At 35.3% G+C, this 20658-nt stretch overlaps 2 protein-coding genes across 2 annotated transcripts in view; one reads left to right on the top strand and one right to left on the bottom strand.

Annotated features, from left to right (window-relative positions):
* Positions 1-3023, top strand: part of LOC111043316 (Fanconi anemia group I protein) — a 43228-nt gene extending 40205 nt beyond the window's left edge. Inside the window, exons 23-24 of the mRNA XM_039421599.1 lie at positions 502-594; positions 1918-3023. Of these exons, the coding sequence (XP_039277533.1) occupies positions 502-594; positions 1918-2061 (237 nt within the window). The 3' untranslated portion in view covers positions 2062-3023. The remainder of the gene's footprint in view (positions 1-501; positions 595-1917) is intronic.
* Positions 3024-10105: 7082 nt separating this feature from the next.
* On the bottom strand, positions 10106-12744 carry LOC120349960. Its single transcript, XM_039421598.1, has 2 exons — positions 12498-12744; positions 10106-10788 (listed from the first exon to the last, which is right to left on the bottom strand). Exons 1-2 carry the CDS (start codon positions 12688-12690, stop codon positions 10307-10309), a joined length of 675 nt encoding a protein of 224 aa, XP_039277532.1. The 5' UTR covers positions 12691-12744; the 3' UTR covers positions 10106-10306.
* Positions 12745-20658: the final 7914 nt, after the last annotated feature.

Here is a 20658-nt window from a genome sequence, read left to right as displayed (position 1 = left end):
GTCTCTGTGAGAACTTGTCTCTGTGAAACATCCCCTTATGAATGAATGGAAAAATTGTTGTAATTGCATGCAATGAATTCTTCAACTGGCTAAATGATAAATCAAAACAATTTTTTTTCTTTTGCACTTCCAATGTTACTTTTATACCCTGAAAAGTACGAAGGAGTGAGTCAATTTTGTTGTCCAACAAATTTGACCTGTGAAAAGGTTTGAAAAATACGTTTTCAACATTTGAAGCTGATTGATCAATTCTCTCTATAGTTATTGTAGAACATACAAACAGACGGACGAATTTGGCATTCAGTCAGTCAAAAGTGAGAACTCGTCCAATGAAAAAATAAAATACAAATCATGTAAATGATAATCTGATTGTTGAACTACAATACTGTGTATCCGCCTCTATACTTCAATTTAATTATCAAAGTTTAAGTTCCTAAATGGATTCGGTAAATATTCGATACAGAATCTATATTATTATAAACATATATTATACCGTTTCAGGATAAAGGATTAGCTGACTGTCTCAAGCTGGCAACATTCCGAGACTTCAGATTGAATACCAAAAAAGTTGAAGAAATCATGAACCAAAATCATGTAAGTAAACCTTCAGTGAAATCATAATAATTATTTTTAGCTTTTCTACCATTTACTAGATTTTATATTCTGGAAAGTATATATTTGCTCTAGATGCTACGTGTATGTTATGTTAGGAAACATGGGACTTGGCACCTAAAAAAGTTGCCCAATATATTCACTAGAATAATAATATCAATATTGATCATTATTGTGTGTCAATAAAACATTATGTTTATTGTCAAGTTCAATCTACTATGGAAAAATAATGAAAAGACTAGTTAAATGAGAAAGACTGAGAAATTGTCAAAAAAACTACAGATTTATTGATACTTAGAAAGACCGGCTTCGGTTATTACAAAATTGTCAATCTCTGATAAACTCCGAGTAATATCCGAAACCGGTCTTTCTGAGTATCAATTAATGTGTGGTTTTTTTGACAATTTCTTAGTATTTTTCATTTAATATGAATAATTACCACAATATCAACTTCTCAACTACACAAAAAATCTGGTGTGGCGCACTCACACAACTTTCCTTGCCGTTATGAAAATTGATCACCTTACGCTAGTGTTCCCGCGCATACTAGTTTACTATAAAAAGATCTGAGCCAGCTGGTGACAGGACAATAACGCTGGATACACACGAGATCTGCTATCTCTTCATAGTGAATGATTCAATAGAATCAACAGTTTGTAATTAAATTTTCTCAAATTTCAAGGTTGTTTTCAATTTTAGGTGAAAATGTTACTGGACATTAATTATTGAAGAGATTTCCATGCTGAATCTTTTCCACTCGAAATTTTTCGTTTAAATTATATCTGAGAGCTGATAATTGGAAATCTAAAATCAAACTTTGCATAGATGGGGCGGAGCTCCTGGAATTTTTACAGATATGAGAATGTGGCAGTTGATATAGCTTATCAATGACTATTTTAGGTATGAATTTGATCAAAATCGTTGGAGCCATTTTCGAGAAAATCGCGAAAAACCCTGTTTTTGAGAACATTTTCGCCATTTTAGCCGCCAATCTTGAATTGCATTCGATCGAAATTGTTCGTGTCAGATCCTTATAGTGTAAGGACCTTAAGTTCCAAATTTCAAGTCATTCTGTTGATTGGGAGATGAGATATCGTGTACACATACACTCATACACACACACATACAGACCAATACCCAAAAACCACTTTTTTGGACTCAGGGAACCTTGAAACGTATAGAAATTTAGAAATTGGGGTACCTTAATTTTTTTCGGAAAGCAATACTTTCCTTACCTATGGTAATAGGGCAAGGAAAGTAAGAGGAAAAGACTAGTAACTCAAAATTCACTATCACTATTTACAGACTGTTTTCGAGGAAAATATGGAACTCGAAGACGAGGAAGAAGGAAATAGAGAGGAGAATACACAAGAAAAGCCGCTAACCAACAGCAGTCACTCATCTCAGTCGTCTCAGCCGAAAACCAAGAAACGTCGTACTACTAAGTGAACCAAGTGCAATTATTATGTAATATTAAGTATTAAAAACGTTATTTGTTTTGAATTTCTAAAAAGAAATATTGAACATATTCTTATAAACTGTACAGACTTGGAAGTTATCTTTCTGGGTACTAGAAGTGTGTTAATTATTGTCTTCATTTACTGATAAATTTGCAATTCAGTGGTTCAAAGTTTCAATTCAAATTGAATTAAGTGAATTTTTCAGATCTGTCCATCTTGTTGTAAAAAAGTTGCAGGATACCCAATAATGTTTTATTACACGTTGAATTTACTTATTGATTTATCCAATTCTATTAGTTGAAGTGTTTCTTTTACTTGAGGATTAGGCCACTTGTAAGGCTTTCATTTCCATTTCAAGTCTTCCATTCAATTTGAATTCAAGTGAATTTTTTAGATCAGTCTATCTTGTTGCAATAAAGTTGCCGGTTAGCCAATAGTTTTGTATTACAAGTTGAATTTACTTATTGATTTATTCAATTCTATTAGTTGGAGTGTTTCTTTTACTTGAGGATCAGGCCACTTTTAAGGCTTCTTCTAACATTCAGTGATAAATAAACAATCGAATTTTGTTATAAAAATTTTTGTTTTTTCCAGTAACAATAATTTGTATTCCACACACACACACACACACAAACTATAATTGTATGTGTTGTCATTTAGGAATATTATGATAGTGCAAAAAATGAAATAATCTAAAAGTAAATATGTACTGGTAGGCTATGTAACACTTGCAATACCTCTGACTGACCTTACAGTATCGTAAACCGGATTTTCAAATACTGTCCTAACAGTACGATGTCTTCAAAAACTTCAACATTTAATATATTTTGAATTCCCATTGAAGATATTGTAAACTTTTGTGCATAATCATTATTTATCAAATTGTTTAACATTATTTCTTAAAATATTGTAAAGATGTTACTGAATTTCATTAAATGAAGTTATAAAATATGTGAAACTTTTTTCTTGATAATAATTACTAGTTTGAGATTTATCTATATATTTAATGCACAGTTCAACTCTGAGATCTCAGTAACCACTGACTGGACCAATCTTTAATTTTAATACTCCAAATTAAAGGGGATGATGAGTAAGTTTACAGAAATGCATTAAAATTATTCATGTTTTTTTCCAGATCCAATTATTATTTAATAATCTGTCGATATCACACACCCAACCTAAACTTAGCTGTAACAGCATTGTCGAATTCCATCAATTTCAAACAGCTTATCATGCGTATCTATTTCAAACGGCTGATCATGTGTACAATTCGAAGATTTGCTCCGCTTACCATAGGGTTTTAAAACTAGGTCATGCGCGCTTTGTAAAAAGAAGAGAAAATAAAAAGAGGAAGAGAGAGAAAAAAGAGAGAGAAAGAGAAATGAGAGAGAAAAACAAGAAAACTAAAATTAGTAACAAAAAGAGAAGAGAAAGAGAGAATTAAATAGAGGAAATGAAAGGATTAGAGGAAGAGAAAGAAATAGAGAGAGGGAATGAGAGAGATAAAGAAAAATAAATCGAGAAAGGGAAGGAGAATGTGAGAGGAAGAAATAGTGAAAGAGAAAGGCAGAAAAAGAGAGAGTGAGAAAAGGAAAGGAAGAGAAAAAAGAAAAGAAAAGAGAGAGGAAAACGAAGTAAAGCTGCGTACTCATATACGCGCCTCCAACCCGCACCGAGCACGCTCCGCCCTCGTTCCTCCATCGCACCGCAGTCGCTCCGCCTCCGCTCTGCAGTCGCAACCATCATGAACGTTACGGAAGATGTTAGCTCTTCTCGCGTTCCCCGGTCGATCATCAATCGCTCTGCTGGAGTGACGTTCGGTTGCGGAGCAGAGCGAAAGTCTGTACGCACCTTAAGAAAGAAAAAGAATAAGAGGAAGAAAAAATAGGGAAAGAGAAATAGAAGAAACAAATAGAAATAGCCTACGGTCTAATGAACACAATAATTAGATAATTACATAATTTTTACAAGGACGATTGTACATACATTGTATGTACCATAAAAACACTTCACTTACATGGGCTACTGTTTAACAAATTAATAAAAACAATATAAAAATCTTGAACTACCCTTTATTTTTTAAAAAAAGGTACTTTAATATTTTTAGATTGTTTCTATTAATTGTATGTACCATACGTGTAGATTGTCAGATGAAATCAGCAGAAGCTCTTTCGTTTTGTGAAAGTCATTAATTTGATTAATTAAGGGACAAAAGTCACTTCATCATGTTCAAATAAGTGGACAGAGAGTACACACAGGACTTTTACAATTGACTGTAATTGTACACATGACAAGCTGCCAGAACCTTTAAGTACTGCGTTCGCAACCGGTTTCAATGTATTTTTGCGATTTAGTTGATCTACACCTCAATTAGTAATTTAAACAAATTTTCAGATAATTACATATTGAATGAGATTTTTTATCGTGAAAAACCGGAAAAGATCATTGAGTAGGCCTATTTTTGCCGGTTGCACAAAAGCTTGTTGAATTTTGATCGTGATTAAATCCCACGAGAACTATAATCAGAGAAACTTTCTTTTTGAAATAGCTTTCTCTGATTGGTTCACGCAGAGGTAAAGTATTCATGATTGAAACTCAACAGGCTGTGCAACCGGGCCTAAAACAATTTTGGACCAATTATCTACTAATGTGCCGGTAATATAGGTACTTAAGAAGGTGGATAGCCACTGATAAATATGTGATACTGAATAGGTGATAATGATACTGGAGGTGTCCCCTGTATCCTGGTTTTATAATGATACAATATAGCCTACTGGATGAACGATTGTAACACAAAAAATCCACAACCACTAATTTACTACGATAATTTGTGTTATTGAAAGGATTGAAAATATTTAAAATGTTGAGAATTCAAATAATGCTACAATAGAGGTGATCTTATTGCAACCTCACGATGTGAGAATAAAACTGCTGTTTTACAGTGGAAAGTTATACTTACAGTGGAAACAACATAATTCAGCTCTTATTCTATTAATGACTCAACAAGTACCGTAGACTGTACGGTACGGTACAACTATTGAATCAATAAGTTATACAAGTACTTATAACCTAATTATTGTGGATATAATTGGGTATTTGTCCCATTTAGAGTATGTATTTACATATGAGTATCCGTGCAAGCACTAACACAGACAAGAAATAGCATGGGTGTGTATCTGTGGTGGGTATTATGAGTATAAACACTGGCGTAATTACCGGGGTGGCGGTTGCCACCCCAGAATTCCCAAACCCTTTTTTGCCACCCCGAAAATCTTAATAATAGGCTACCAGATAGCTTGGTAATAATCAGGAAGTATTGATATCAGTTATTTGAAAACAAGTGAAAAAATTAATACACCGTTTATAACCTTGGCACAATCTTGATTCTTTATTAATCTTGTCTTGTCTCAGAAACATATCAATATAATGCACACAATAATAGCTTTCATGTTCAAAAATTTGAAAGTGGAACAGTTCAGAAATGTAGCGAAAATCAAAGAGAGAGCAGACCTTTTTGTGAAGTCATCTTTGAAAATTGTGTTTCCTCAGATTTTTGAACTGTACCGGTTGTATTTTACAATCCCAATGAACACGGCTTCCTATGAAAGATGGTTTTCAAATCTTTGAAGGTTAAAAACTTACACTAGAAACACAATTGACCAAGAAAGGTTGTCATAATTGACCTTTCTGGCAATTAAAGGGATATTCCCAAAATAATTGATGTTTTCAACTAAAAATTAAATAAAAGGCTTCTTTTTGTTTTAGAAATTATTATTGTTTTAATAATGGTTTTGAATAGGAAACTTCAAAAAACTTTGTTTATTTTAATATGATTGAAACAACCAAGAATTTATACCCATCAATTTTACTATTTTTATGAAAGAATTCATAAAAATATGATAAGAGTCTAAGATTGAAGATTGTATAGAACAAAAAAGAACCGTATTTTATACGGTAATATTGATTATTCTATATTCTAACATTTGGACTCAATAAGTTGCATCAAAATAATTTCAGGGACTTTCAATTTTTCGATTCTCAGTACAAATTTTCCAAACTCAATAAAAATAATAAACAGACCAATAGGTATCAGAGTCGACTATATTGTATATAGTGGCCTGTATGTTATCTCAATTATTAATGTTATTTTTGTTTACACTTTATACAGATCGTTATTGTTACAAATCTTGAAATCTTTGGTATTTTTTCTCATTTCATCTTAGCAGTTTCACTAGGCATTTTCTTGAGTAGAATACGTAATTCTTAAGGTGAGCGTGGACTAGGTCGGTGGAGCGGCGCGGCGCGCAGGAGAGCGGAAAATGGAAGGTCCGTGCACTGCGATCGCGGCGCGGCGCCGTTTTGGACTAGTTAGTCGTGACGTAGATTTTCCAATTGACATTTGAATGAAGACATAGTTGTTGAAGTTAAGAGTTCTCAGTTCTAATTTGAGGTTGTGATAAAGAGGCAAGATGTGAGTGATGAATGACTTAGAGATGAAGAAATGTTATTTTTGGCAGTTGTGGATGAAGCAGAGAAAGAGGAACTATCAAGGAAAAAAGAGAAAATGATGCTACATCCCATTAACTTACTGTAATCGTAGGTAATTGATTAGAATGTTAACTGGAAGACAACAGAATAGCAGGATGTTTACTAAAGTAGTGGTCGGAAACAGCCGAGCCCTCACGAAGTTACCCGAGCGCGGAAAATTTCCGACCTGACCTCCGTGCACTAGGAGCGCGGCGCGGATCTCGAAAAGTCCAGGGAGGTACATTTTATCACATGTATTTAATTCCAGGCCAAAAATTCTACACGCCGCTCCACCGACCTAGTGCACGCTCTACTTCAAGGTCAAATATTCTCACTGAATTAGTCAGGGAATTTCTCACCAGGATTGGACAATATTGTGTGCTGTGTTTGGAGAAATAAGAATTGAATCCAAGACTTGGAAAAATCAAGTCTAATAACAATAATTTCGTCAGCACACGCCTCTCTACGTCAGTGGTACTACTCCCCCCTACTACTCGCACTCAAAATGTAAAAAAACAACATCTTACTAGACAAGACATATCTAATAATATGGCCAATAGGTAATATATTTAAAATTAAACATACTTGTATGTTAATTAATCTATTAATTTATACTTGCATGGTATGTATAGAAGTTGAAAACTTTAAACTATATCATTTTAATGCCAAATTCAAACCAATGTCCATCCATACCTACCACAGCAACCCTCCTCTCCCCCCACCAGGTCACCGGCAGACTTTGTCACCCCAGTTGACACTAGGCACTCGCTTTCCGGGAAGGTGGATAGGGAGAGCTCGCCCAATTGCTTGGTCTTTTTCTTTTATGGCAACATGAAAAATGTTGTGTACAGTGAAAAAATCCGAGACAACCATTTACGGGAAAGAATCGTCACACGGCGGTCGGGACAGTTACACCTGATATGATGGTGAATACATGGCGAGAGCTTGATATCGTCTCGACGTGTGCAGGGCAACAAATGGATCCCATGTTGAAGTGGACTGATGTTGAACAAAACTTGAAGGTTCTCTCTCTCATTGTATGTACTTGTTGATGAAGTTTTCTATTAATTTATAGATTAAATTTATACCTAAAACTACTAAAAGTTCTTTTTCAAACACTCTGTATTCTTTGACGAATTGAAACCATTGAGCAGATTCTCAGTCTAGAATTCAGTTAACTTCTGAAAGAACACGAACAATTTAGAAACTACTGGCCAATATCTATAGTACCAATTTTTTCTAAAGTTCTTGAATTTCTAATAGCACAGCATATGATTGATTTCATTGAGAAAAACAACTTGCGCTATCTTGCAGGCAATTTGGCTCCAGGAAGAACCATACTACATGTCAGGCGGTTAAGTCTTTCATTCAGGAAATATGAAATGGTATGGAAGATAAAAATTATGTGAATGCAAGACTATTTTATATGTCAAGAGCGCTTGATACTGTCTCTCATCACATTCTACTTTCTAAACTTAAAAATGTTGCTTTTAATAATTGTAGATCTGTATCACTTATAAAGTCATATTTAATGAACAGATTTCAGGCAGTGTATTTTAATGAAGACATGTCTGGTTACAAACCTGTTACTATAATGGAGTGCCCCATGGCTCAATTCTAGGATTGAGCTTACTCCTGAGATCTTGTTGGATTTTACCATTACGTCGGATACGGGCTGTAGAATCTGCCCACCAGTGAAGTGCATTGGGGGCACCTGATAGGCAGAGAAAGTTCATCAATATCCAAGTCTCCCTCGAGCTGGAAGAATGTCTATGTTCTGATGAGGTTCAGGACACAGTCCGGACAACCAACCCAATGGCAACAAGGAGCCGCCATACGCTTGTAGCGGCTTCAGCGCCAGCGTTTGTCAAGCAATTAATGCTGCAAAGAGGAAGGGGCTCCTGATGGATGTTGACGGGCCCTTATCTCGAGGCACCTCTCCAATTCCCTCCTCTGTGTCGACGAAGGACGGAAGCGGGCAATTGAATATTCGGTCGAAATTCAGCGGCAATAGGTTTCCAGCCTGTAGTTGGCCAAATCGGGCCGGTGTACACCTCTCCAATTCCCTCCTGTGTCTCAACGAAGGAAGGAAGCGGGCAATTGAAAATTCCGTCGAAATTCAGCGGCATAGGTTTCCAGCCTGTAGTTGGCCAAATCGGGCCAGTGTACACCTCTCCAATTCCCTCCTCTGTGTCTCAACGAAGGACGGAAGCGGGCAATTGAAAATTCTGTCAAAATTCAGCGGCAATAGGTTTCCAGCCTGTAGTTGGCCAAATCGGGCCGGTGTACACCTCTCCAATTCCCTCCTCTGTGTCTCGACGAAGGACGGAAGCGGGCAATTGAAAATACATACATATGACTCACTCTGTATATATAAAACAAAAACAATTACACAACACTAGCTCTTAGAGAATTCTTAAAATGAATAATAAATTAGGATGCTACTCGCTTGGCTGCAAAGATTTCAATTTTGTGGTAATGAAATTAAAAGGATCTCAACAAAGAAAAACTTTAATTAATATAAAAAAAAAATCAAATTAACTGAACCAATGAATAGGGTTCAGAACTTGTCTTCTTTAATAATAAAATTTTTTTAGACTGCCCGAACTGTGACAGAAAAACTGTATTATAAAACAAAACAACTCTATCCTCTTCACTAGATCAGCCGGACTTACTGTCAGTCCTTTCAAAACGAGCTCTACCGGTACCCCAAAAAAGGTAATTTTTGGGTATAGATAAACTATCAGTCAATGCCAAACATGACAGCCACCTCGAGCACATAATAACATTGTTCTATCTTTCGCACCAGTGCACGTTTGTTATTAAAATAGAGAAACATGCTACAGTTAATATTGACAACAAACAAATAAACAATCTTTCTGTCAATGAAAAATGATGTTCAATGAATTTTAATTTATAACTCTAAAATACTGATCAATATGAGATAAATATATTATTAAGTTATATACATGTCCCATATAACCATGTGACATAATACGTTAATAAATTTTATTTGTAGAAAGAAACATGAACGTAACGAAACAACAATATTCTTGATAACATGAGACAGCACTTGTCTCAAGTTAACATTGCAATATAGAATTAGTTTGTATTTTCGTGGCTCTACATTAAATTCCTCAATTTAATGAACGAACGGATACTAGAATACACTGTATCGATCATGACAACTTACTAATATTTTATAACGTTTTTGTGTGTTAATGAAACGTCTCAACTTGCTTCTTTCTACTAAAACGTTCATGTAATGCCTAAAGTGCGAGAGGAATTACTTTTAACACGGCTCTTTCTCGAAGACGGAGAGGTCCGATGCTCTATCCTCCACTAATAACTCCCACTACCTAGCAGCATTCTCCTTCTTTTGTGTCTGTGTGAGAGAGCTTTGCAACGCGACGCACCAACACTCCCCTCCAGCTATTGCTGGCAATGTTCCAAGTCGTTACTGGTCAGCAGGTATATTGGTTTGTGTATGTTACGGAGATGTGTTCATCACAAGAACATGAAGCAAAATGACACGGCGCATCCAATTGTGCGCAGGATGTATGTCTGTGTCTATGCTACAAACTGTGGAGGGAGGAATGGGTTTCTCCTCTTCATGTCAAAAGTAATATATCACAGACTTTTTAGGTACCATGTATTCTACTATCCGAGTAAAAGTTCACGGGAATGCGAACTAATTCCAATAAATTTCATTTGACAAATTTTAGCATTTTGAAGCACTGTTTCACCTTCAATTGGAGCTGCTGGCACGGCATCGGCTGCTGCGGGTCAACCAGTGGTTGCTGTTGAACCGCTTCTTGCGGACGCGTGTAGTGGTGCTGCCGGGGCCTTAGTTGACGCTGTCGTGGTCGATTGGCTGTTGCCACGAACACCTCTTCGGCGGCCACCGGTAACATCCAATCGACATCTCCAATGCGCCCGTTGGTTTCTGCACCATTGGCGGCCGCAAGTTGCCGATTGGCCATTTCGGTCAGATCATCGGCGCAATGGCCAACTTTCATCAAAAACCGGCAGAGTGTATACTGCCCCGCAATAAGCTTACAAAGCGCTCTGTTGATGACCTCCGTGTTTGAGGTGTGGCCACCTTCCCTCCTCACAGGAACGCCTCTCTCCATCCTCAGGATGTTGGCGTAGCTTTCATTTTCCATAGTTTGAAGGAATAAAGAGAGTCCTGGAATTAAGAGTCATTATTCTTTTTTTTGTAAATACGTTATTACTGAACTTGAAATAGGACCAATCAATTTTCGGTAATAGTTTAGCTACTTTCTTATCAAAGTAATTATAATTCATTATCGTTATGTGATTTGATATATTAACTTATTATCTCACAGTCAGACTATATTATATTATGTCCGTCTTGAATTCACTACACAGTAAGAAAGTAAATGTTATTCCATAGCATTTCAAACAGTAGAAACGAACAAATCAAGTTCGTCTAGGTCTCATTTGAAAGATCTCACTGAGTAGAAATAGCGTTTAAGGTCATATATTTTCAAAATTCATCAGGGTTTCGAGTAATTTGACTTGAAACTCCACCTTCCCCTATAAGGGTACAAACACACCGAAAGCGGAGCGGAGCGTGGAGTGGTGTTCTAGAGCGGAGCGTGGCGTGGCGTGGTCAGAACGTTCATGATACACACAGGAAGCGTTAAGGACCTAGAAAATGGCGTTGCCTAGTTTGCACGGACATTACTTTGTGATAATAATTACCTAAAATATTGAATATTAGCTAAGCCTGCTAGGACAAAGTGGGTCAATGAAATTAACTTGAATCGACGACTATTTGTTGAATATCACCATAAGTTTAATGTGTTAAGAAAGCATGAGTCCCGATTTTTTGAGTACATGCGAATGTCAACTTCAACCTTAGATTATAATTATTTTGACGAGAGTGAAGCATGATTTGGAAAAACAAGTCACTAATTGGATGAATCCAATTTCTGCTGAAGAAAGACTTGTAATAACACTAAGGTAACCATATTTCATAGAAATATGAATGAAATGGATTAGAATAGCCTTACTTTTGATTTCAAAGTGCAATAGATGAATTATTCTCTTTTGAATAATCAAACAATACACATTACAGGGGAATTTGGGAAAACGTTAAATTAATATACTGATATACTTGATGGTGGAAAAATGTACTAGAACAAGTGCATTATTATGTACAAGAGTAGACCACTAGTATGAACATTAGTAGGGTACTCGCACGTTGACGCTTTGACGCTCCGCTAGTATAGACGCTCCAAAAAAAAACAGATTTTTCCAAAGTTTGACGCCACGCTCCGCTCTGCGAGTAGACGCTTCCAGTGTGTTTTAGCTCATTACTTAACATGATATTGTTCACGACGCTCCTCAGCACTACGCCACGTTCGCTCCGCTTTCAGTGTGGTTGTACCCTAACAATAGCATGGGACAGTTGAGAAATCTAATTAGGCCGGTTGCAGACGAACCACTATCGCATGTTGTGGGATGTGGGAGCTACTATTTTCCTTCTTCGGTACCACAAACGCAGCGCATATGGAATGCATTGGCAGGCATGGCAGTGACACTGATACTTTCACATGGCGTTGCGCGCTGTGGTAGCGATTATTTTCCTTGTGATTGTGAAACCACTGATTTATGTTCGTTTTGTGAGCGTTTTCTCAAATGTAGTGTGAAAGACTCTGCGTTAGTCAAATTGTTCTGTGGTATGTCGGTCCCACATCCCACATGAGATAGTGGTTCGTCTGCAACCGGCCTTAAGGTGTCTTGAGATATTTTTCAATTACTTTCAAAACTCTACAATTTCAAATTCAATTACTATGTGCATAAAACTCAATACCGTATATTAATTTGCATGTACATGAAATTCATTATACGGTTGAGTAGCCTACTCACTGATAAATGTCCACACGTTCAGATTTGGACCAAACGCGGTAAGCAGCTTTGCGTAGTAGCTCTCTGCGTCATTATTCAGCATCCTCCTCCTTGCTTGGAAGATGAACATACTGTTGCCGCCTACTATGCCGACATAGAAACGCCGGACATACGCCTCTAGATTGACCAGCCTCTGATCCACTGCCCCATCCATTATATCATTTCTGATGGCATCTATGCCCTCAGATAAATCTCATATGGAGGGAACAGGGCATCATCCGGCTGGCCGGCGTTTGCTGGCAGGTGCAACAGAGCCATCAGCATCCGCACAACATGCTGAACCTCTGGGTTTCCTCCATTCCTCCACAACGCGGCAGTGAGGCCCTCAGATGGGCATGCCTCCATACATTCTGAAAAAAAAATATATAAAAATGTATATCACTCTAAGGGCCGTTTGCACAGTATAGATTGCTAAACTCGATTAAGTTAATCGATTTTAAGTTAATCCTAAAGTTCAAACTTGAATCGGTTTACTCAGTGCATTTACTAATCCAGTTTAAGTTAAACTAGTTTAGCGTTAAGTTGGTAATAGAATGTCATCGTTTATAATATCAGGAAGGCTGATTTTTACAGGAAATATGTAATTTGTTTACAAACCATCAGTAATTTGAGGTTATGTAGCTACTATTTTAGTATTTTATTGTTCTTGTTCAAAATCCACAGAGTTGTAAGCTGTACGGTTCTAAAAGTGAAAAGCGATCAAGAAATTCTTTAAAAACTTACGTTTAGTTGACACCAGAAAATATATTTTAGAATGTAAGATAAAAAAGTGATTTTGTTACGCTAGAATCTACTATGGTCTTCCTCGTTTATTAGAAATCTCTCGAAAGCAATATATCTCATTTATGTGTTATTAAAAACATGGTTTCCAATCGAAGACCACTGCTAAAAATTTTCTTATTTTCTATCAAGTGGTTTATTCAATCAAAATACTAAATTGGCAGTTGCTGTCCTCAAGCAAACCCGTTAAAAAAATTCTCTATCCTAGAAATTTAAATTATTTGTTTTTTGCCCAATTTTTCTCAGTTTCAAAATTTCTTCGCAGTCATCTTTATCAATCGCATTAAAAACTTCTATCAATTCCTCCATTACAATTATTTTTACATTCAAATAATGATTCACTATAACCTAAATTAATAATAATTATCGTCTACAGAAGCATTAAAAACAACCGTCGAAAAATAATTTACTATAAGCTGTTTCCCCATCAAATCTTTACAGATGTCAAGTTAATCCAAATTATTTGGTTTAAACCTCCTGCTTTGGAGGTTTAAACTTTCCCAGAGTTTAAACTCAATACAGAGATTAAACTGATACTGTAGAAACGGAGTTTTAGTTTAAACCAAAAAATCCAGATTTGGTTAAAGCTTTGATTAGCTTAAACTTACACTGTGCAAACGGCCCTAAGTATTGTCTGGTCGCACACAGATGAACCACGTTCGGAGTGGTGCCAGCCAGTGCTGCCAGCAGTCGAGATGAGAATAGTCCCACTCTCACCATCTGACACGAAAGGGATAGGCTATTATGAATTATATTTTATGGAATATAAAATATATTTTATAGAATCTAATTATTTCATATTAGATTATTGTTGAATATTTATACAAGTTCATGTTCGGCCTGGTGAGCCATTACTCTTACTTGACAATAGAATTGGAACCAGCAGCCCACGTGCCTCGTTTCCGAGAACACCTCCCTCACACTATTCACAAGTCCGAGCTCAAAGTTGGTACCGTAGTCACTGTATGAATATCTCACTGCACGAAGCGCTCATTGAACATGGGAAGGATCCTCCAGTAAGTATCCTCAGTCTTTCTTCTCATGAAGAAAAATGCTACTGGCACTGAATGAAAACAGACACGTTAAAAAATATTTATTGTAATCTCTCATAAGAGTTACTTAATTTATATGGGCTACTTATAACTGTTATTAAAAACAAATAATAAAAAGCTTAAAGCACCATTTATTTACACATAGAGTATTTTAAGAGAACAACCGGTTTTCACATAAGCCAGCCATTTTCAAGCTCAAATGATTTGAACTTGAAAATGGATAGGTATAGCCGAAACCGTTTCTTCTCTTAAAATATTTTATATGTAAATAAAGGGTGCTTTGAGTTTTTTATTACCTACTCTCTTACTTAATAACTCTCACAAGAGGTTTAAGATCTATATAGTAATTTCAAGTGGTTTAATGGAATTAGATATCTAAAAGTTTATATCTCTAAATTATTGAATATCTCCACAGTTTATATTATGCTCTATGGCCTAGATAATTGAATAAAAAATAAAGTACAGCATAACATTCAACAAGCACTGCAAAAAAGTTGACTCCATTACTGAACGTGGCATCCATTAGGAGATGCGAGGCCTCCGCTGGATGCCGGCTCAGGTGCTCCAATATTATCTGACGGACGAAGCCGAGGGCCAGAACCTCTCCATCCGCACACTGAATAGCAAATCCTCACGACCCACTCTGAGAAGCTCTTCCCTCATCACCTCAAGAGCAAGGGGAGTGTCTGGATCCGCTGTATTTATTACCAGCGCCATCGACCTTCTAGCATGTACTGGTGGAATGCTATAATTATGAAGCCTCGGCATTTCTAAAAGAAAATTATGAATTTAATTTATTATAGTATCATAAAACTTATATTATAATATTATTATATATAAAACAGTTTATATTATCATAAAACTGTAATTCTGAGGCTCAGAGAAAATAATAAGATGCATAATCCTAAAATAGGATAGGGCTTTGTGGAGAGGCAGACTAAGAGAAAGGAATGCCGACCCCATTTAAATGGGATAAGGCACAGCCTAAGAAGAAGAAGATAATCCTAAAAAGTAAATTCCTAGAGGAGTAGACTCAAAATTTCGGTTAATACACATAAATGTGTAGTGAAAATCCGACAAAAAGGCCAAATATTGTCTATATGGGCAATAATATTTCATTAATTAGGGCATGTTGTTGCTTCAGAGTGCAGATGTATTGTACCTTTAAAATACCATGGAATTATTATTTTTTTCAACAAGAATTACATTTACAAAATTACTTATTTTAAAATAATATAATGTGATAATATACGATAATGTCATCTGTATAATACTGTACTTAAAGTTCTTACAGTGGGCACTTTTAATAATAATAATAATTGTTTCTGTTCATGGCGTGACATACTGCATGGCATGTCCACAATTGAACATTTCAATAAAAATAATAGAGCATGAGTTATAAACAAAACACACAAGGGAAAACAAAAAAGCATGCAATATGAAGCATACCAAGCAGCAGAAGCAGAGAGACTAAGGCAGGATGTAGCTGCAGCTACTTCCAGTCGGGTGATCACATTCATAAACTCCCTCAAAGAATAGAAATCCTTACAGAAAAGTATTGTATTTAATTGTAATTTGTAAAATGAAACTCAATTCAACTGAAGGAAAACACATAGGCCTACCATAATATTTACAGTTACAACTCATATTTGCTGTTAATAATCAAATTTCACCTACCATACATTATTTTGGCAGAGGTCGGATGCATAAAACTTCTTGTTAATACAAGAAATAATAAAAGTCCCTTTTTAATAATATTATAAGTATATTTCAAACTTGTATTTTCCTTTCCCATGGACTTGTGCTCTGTCTTCACGTGAACCGTCGTCTCGTTGATGGAAGGGGAACATAATTAGCGTGGAAAAGTTCAGTTCTAATTAAGCCGCGGATGGAATCAGATTGAAATCTAGAGGTAGCCTCGGGCCTCGAAGGCCCTAATTGAACGTATTACATGTGGTGGAATATAAGTAGAGTATATATTTTCAAAATGTTTGATTCGTCCGATTTCGTGAAGTTATTTAAAGTACAGTTTGAATTGTGTACCGTATGTATTTTATTGTTTATTATGAATGTCATTGAAATAAACATAAACAACGTAGTTTAGTGAAAAGTTTCAGTCGTGATATGAGATTAATAGTTAGCGAGTGCCATTATATTTGCCTAGCACATGTTTTAGGAACCAAAATTGACCGAGTCCCCAATGTTACTTTGTAGTAGTGTAAAATTAATAAAGATCACGTTACTTTTTGTGAACAGTTAGAATTCCAGACGAACAGTTAGCAAAATCTTAAATGCAGTTTTCTTAAATTTTTAGAATTATGCAATGAAACGATATAGATTATTTGTTATTGCCCAAATTTAAATTAGTTCAATTCATTTAATAAAATTTAGAAAAATAATAGAAAGCAAAAGTTTGTTGTTAATAAAGTTCCATGACTCGTCGCTCATTAGTATTTAGAGAACTCTCTTCTACCCCCATCTGGGGCGGTTACAGTTGAGTTCGTGAGTTGTAATTCATAAAATTATCTTGTATATTTTTTATCTGATATCAGAGCGCAAAGTGTTAAGTAATTAATTCTATTCAGTCCTCTACTAACATTTTCTTATAATCAAACTTCATCAAAGTGACGCTTTTCAATGTGATAATGGGTGGTAAATATTAATATTAGCAAAAACTATATTAGGCTACCTTAGTTGACCTTTCACTTTCTCACAGTGATAATAAAAGCCATCTCCAACTCAGTATTCCACACTTCCTGATCTTTTCCCAGGATAGGAAACTGATGGAAGTGGTGGGCGGTCATCCAGATGACGGGGAGGGGGCACTTCATCTCTATCCATCATCTCTATTCCGTGAATTTCCAGATCAGCCATTTCTGTACCATAGAATTTAACATTTTATTACTGTAAAATTGTGGGGCTAAAGAATAAGAATAGGAAAATTTTATTGTCGCAACATCTGAGGTAATCAGATCCAATTCTAAAGTCAAACATATCACCAATACACACAATATACAAAATACAATAAAACATTGTACCGTATCACTTTCAAACTAAACTCTAGCCTACTCATAGATATGCTCTAGATAATCCTCTTTAGATAATAGTCGCTGCACTAATAGTGAGTGCAAACCAATGCCTTTAAACCTTGGTACCTAGTTGCGTTCGGCAGTGAAATGTTTTAGAAGTCCTTTGAAAGGACTTCAGTGAGTCACTATAGTGAGGTCCACGTTATATTGACAGTGGATAAAGATAGAAGAATAGCGATGCCGATTTTCTGCATTAATAAATCATATTTCTACACAGTCAAAAACATAATTGGCACCGTTGTGGACCTAGAAAAGGATAGCACCACCGGCTTTGTCGAATGATAGACAAGGATAGCAAAACCAAAGTTGATCAAATACTGTCATTATATCGTGGACCTCACTATAGGAGAGAGAACGCCGCAAGTATATAACTCCGCAAAACACCCAGCTTCAGTTTGATGTCCGGTGTCTTCTTCCCTTGAGAGAAATTTCAACCATTTTTTCTCATCCGGAACTTACCATTCTTCATACTTATTTTATAGAGAATAAGACACATATAGGTTCTAAAATATTCATTTTGGATCTTATAAAAAAGTGAGAGAACGATATTATTGTAAAATGAGATACAGTTAATATGAATATGACCTACCATAATTATCCTACTTTATATAGTCATAACTGGAGGGTCCAGAGTGAACCAACTCCAAAATTTGAATTTTTGTAATACTCTGATCTATACTTAGTCAATCAGGAGATCTTTCTTTTGCCACAATGAACCAAGTCTCACAGCTGTTATAAAGGGAAATTTTTCAGCTTTTTATTCTGCAAAAAGGGAAATTTAGTATTAATTCTCTTGGCAGACTGAACCAACTATCATTCAAAATGGCTTCTACTCAGATTTTGGTTCAGGCAGCTTCAAATGTAGACAAATCAAATGACATGGAAGATAGTCCAGAAAGTGATATTGATGCTGCAGATCATTCCAGTGACGATTATATTCCAAGTTCCTCAACTTCTGAAAGTGAATGTAAGAATAGTTCACTCTATCAAACATTTTCATCTCGTGTTCATTATTTTGAGGTTATGTGAAATGCATTCTATTTTTCATTTTGCCAAAGTGAATCAACTACAAATAATGATTTTATTGTGGCGCTACCTGTAGAATTACATGTCAACTGTTAAAAAAGCATGTTAGTAAACAAAGAACTACATCTTTCCCACATGCCAGTTTTGGCAACATTGCTTTATTATGAGATTGACATGGAAAAATGTACTATTGGTTCACTCTGGCAAAAGAAGTTTTTTGAAATATTACAGCTAGATATTACAACCTGTTTCTACATGAATTTATTAATTATTACACATTTTGACTCTGATTGAAAACTTAAAATGATTGATCTTTGAATATGATTCTCTATGATGAAATGTATCTTACTTGAATACTTGATGAAAAATGTTAATTGGAACATTTTGACTAGAAATTGAACTACTAATTTCCGAATCATTCTTAAATTTCTTAATTTTATTATTTTTTTGTACTTTGCTTTTTTCAAGATTTTGACTTGCTATTGAATTATTCATCTTTAAATAACGTTTCCATCCTGTAGCCTACATTTTATTGGTTATGACTTTGGCTGGAAATTGTAATATTAATTTTGATATATTTTTATTCTAATATGAATGGTACTAGTATGAATATTTTCAGTACCGTACTTCTCTTTATGCTGTATCTTACTGTATTATTTGAAATATATAAGTTAGATCGACAGTTTGTGTAATTTTTAGTATAGATCCTTTCACCAAAAATCAAAATCTCGCTATGCCAAAATGAACTAAGTTGAATGTTGGTGCCAAAGTGAACCATGTTCGGTTTTCTAAACATTTTTTTTTCTTCACTAGTAACATGCAAAGTCCCTGAATTGAAATTTCTTGCTCATTCTTGGAAGAAATATGTATAAATTGCTTATAAATTTTCAAAATAAACATACCATGAATATTGAATTTATAAAATATGGATTTCACTTACAACAATCAATACTGAAAAAACAGAAGAAATGACTTGGTTCACTTTGGCATCATACCCTCCAACTGTGACGGTACCGAGTCTACAATTCTTATTAATAACAAAAATTAAAAAAAAAAACCTTTAGAACAGCCACTGCTGATTTTGTCAATAAAAATAACCTTAGGAATACTAGAAGGAATATATTTGGTTCAGTATATAATAGATGTTTTTGTATTTATGGATGACAGCAATTATGTAAAAAAAAACATGGAAACGCAAAACTTCTGTGTGAGCCACATCTGATTTCACACCCTTCCTCATAACTTGCAAAAGGTTTTATTCAAGTAGGATAAACGCAGTTTTCTTTTGTTCCAAAAAATGCGCTTTATTTTTATCATTCAATATAAATTGTTTTACAAGACAAACATTGAAAACTGTCATTCTATGGTAAAACGTTTATAAATTAATGCATCTTCATATAAGGCCAACAATAACGTAATTAATACGAACATGAAACAAAGTGTTCACAATATGCAGATTTCATAAACGCTGTATAAGAATGCAATTAATCTAGTCTTAGAATTATAGCTGCATTTGTGAAATCTGAAGAACTTGCGATATTTCTTAATGAAACTTCCAAATTTGAACTTCTGAAACTTTAAATTAAACTTATCTTACCGAATCACGATTCTACGATCATCTAATAGATAAAACTATAGGTATGGTAGCCTACTGGAAATTTAAATTGATGAATGATTCAATGAAATCTTACCAGGTACCTTTGGCAAAGATTAATTTCGAATTTACCAACGTAAGACTCAGAAGATGTCAAATCCGATGAAAAACAAAATCTTTGTTTAAAGAAAGCATGCAGAATTAAATTCAATGAACCGGAAGACGCTCAAAATTCTGGGAGGTTAAGTCAATTACCCTTTCAGCTGAATTAAATAGCATTCTTATTAATTTGCACTATTGGTACAGGGATATTTTTTTGTTTCCGGTGTATCAGCGCTTCACTTTTTTGTATCCAGATTGGTGTCACAGAAAACCACCACAACCCAAAAAAGTGAGACAGATTGGGCTATTTCTATTCCATTTCGTAAACTTGGACAACGACAAACTACAGTGAGGTCCACGTTATAGTGACAGTATTTTTGATCAACTTTGGTTTTGCTATCCTTGTCTATCATTCGACAAAGCCGGTGGTACTATCCTTTTCTAGGTCCACAACGATGACAATTATGATTTTGACAGTG

Source organism: Nilaparvata lugens, chromosome 2 (assembly GCF_014356525.2).
Source record: "Nilaparvata lugens isolate BPH chromosome 2, ASM1435652v1, whole genome shotgun sequence".
NCBI lineage: Eukaryota > Metazoa > Arthropoda > Insecta > Hemiptera > Delphacidae > Nilaparvata > Nilaparvata lugens.
The sequence above is the reverse complement of the archived record's forward strand: the minus strand, read 5'-3'. Positions and strand labels throughout refer to the sequence as shown.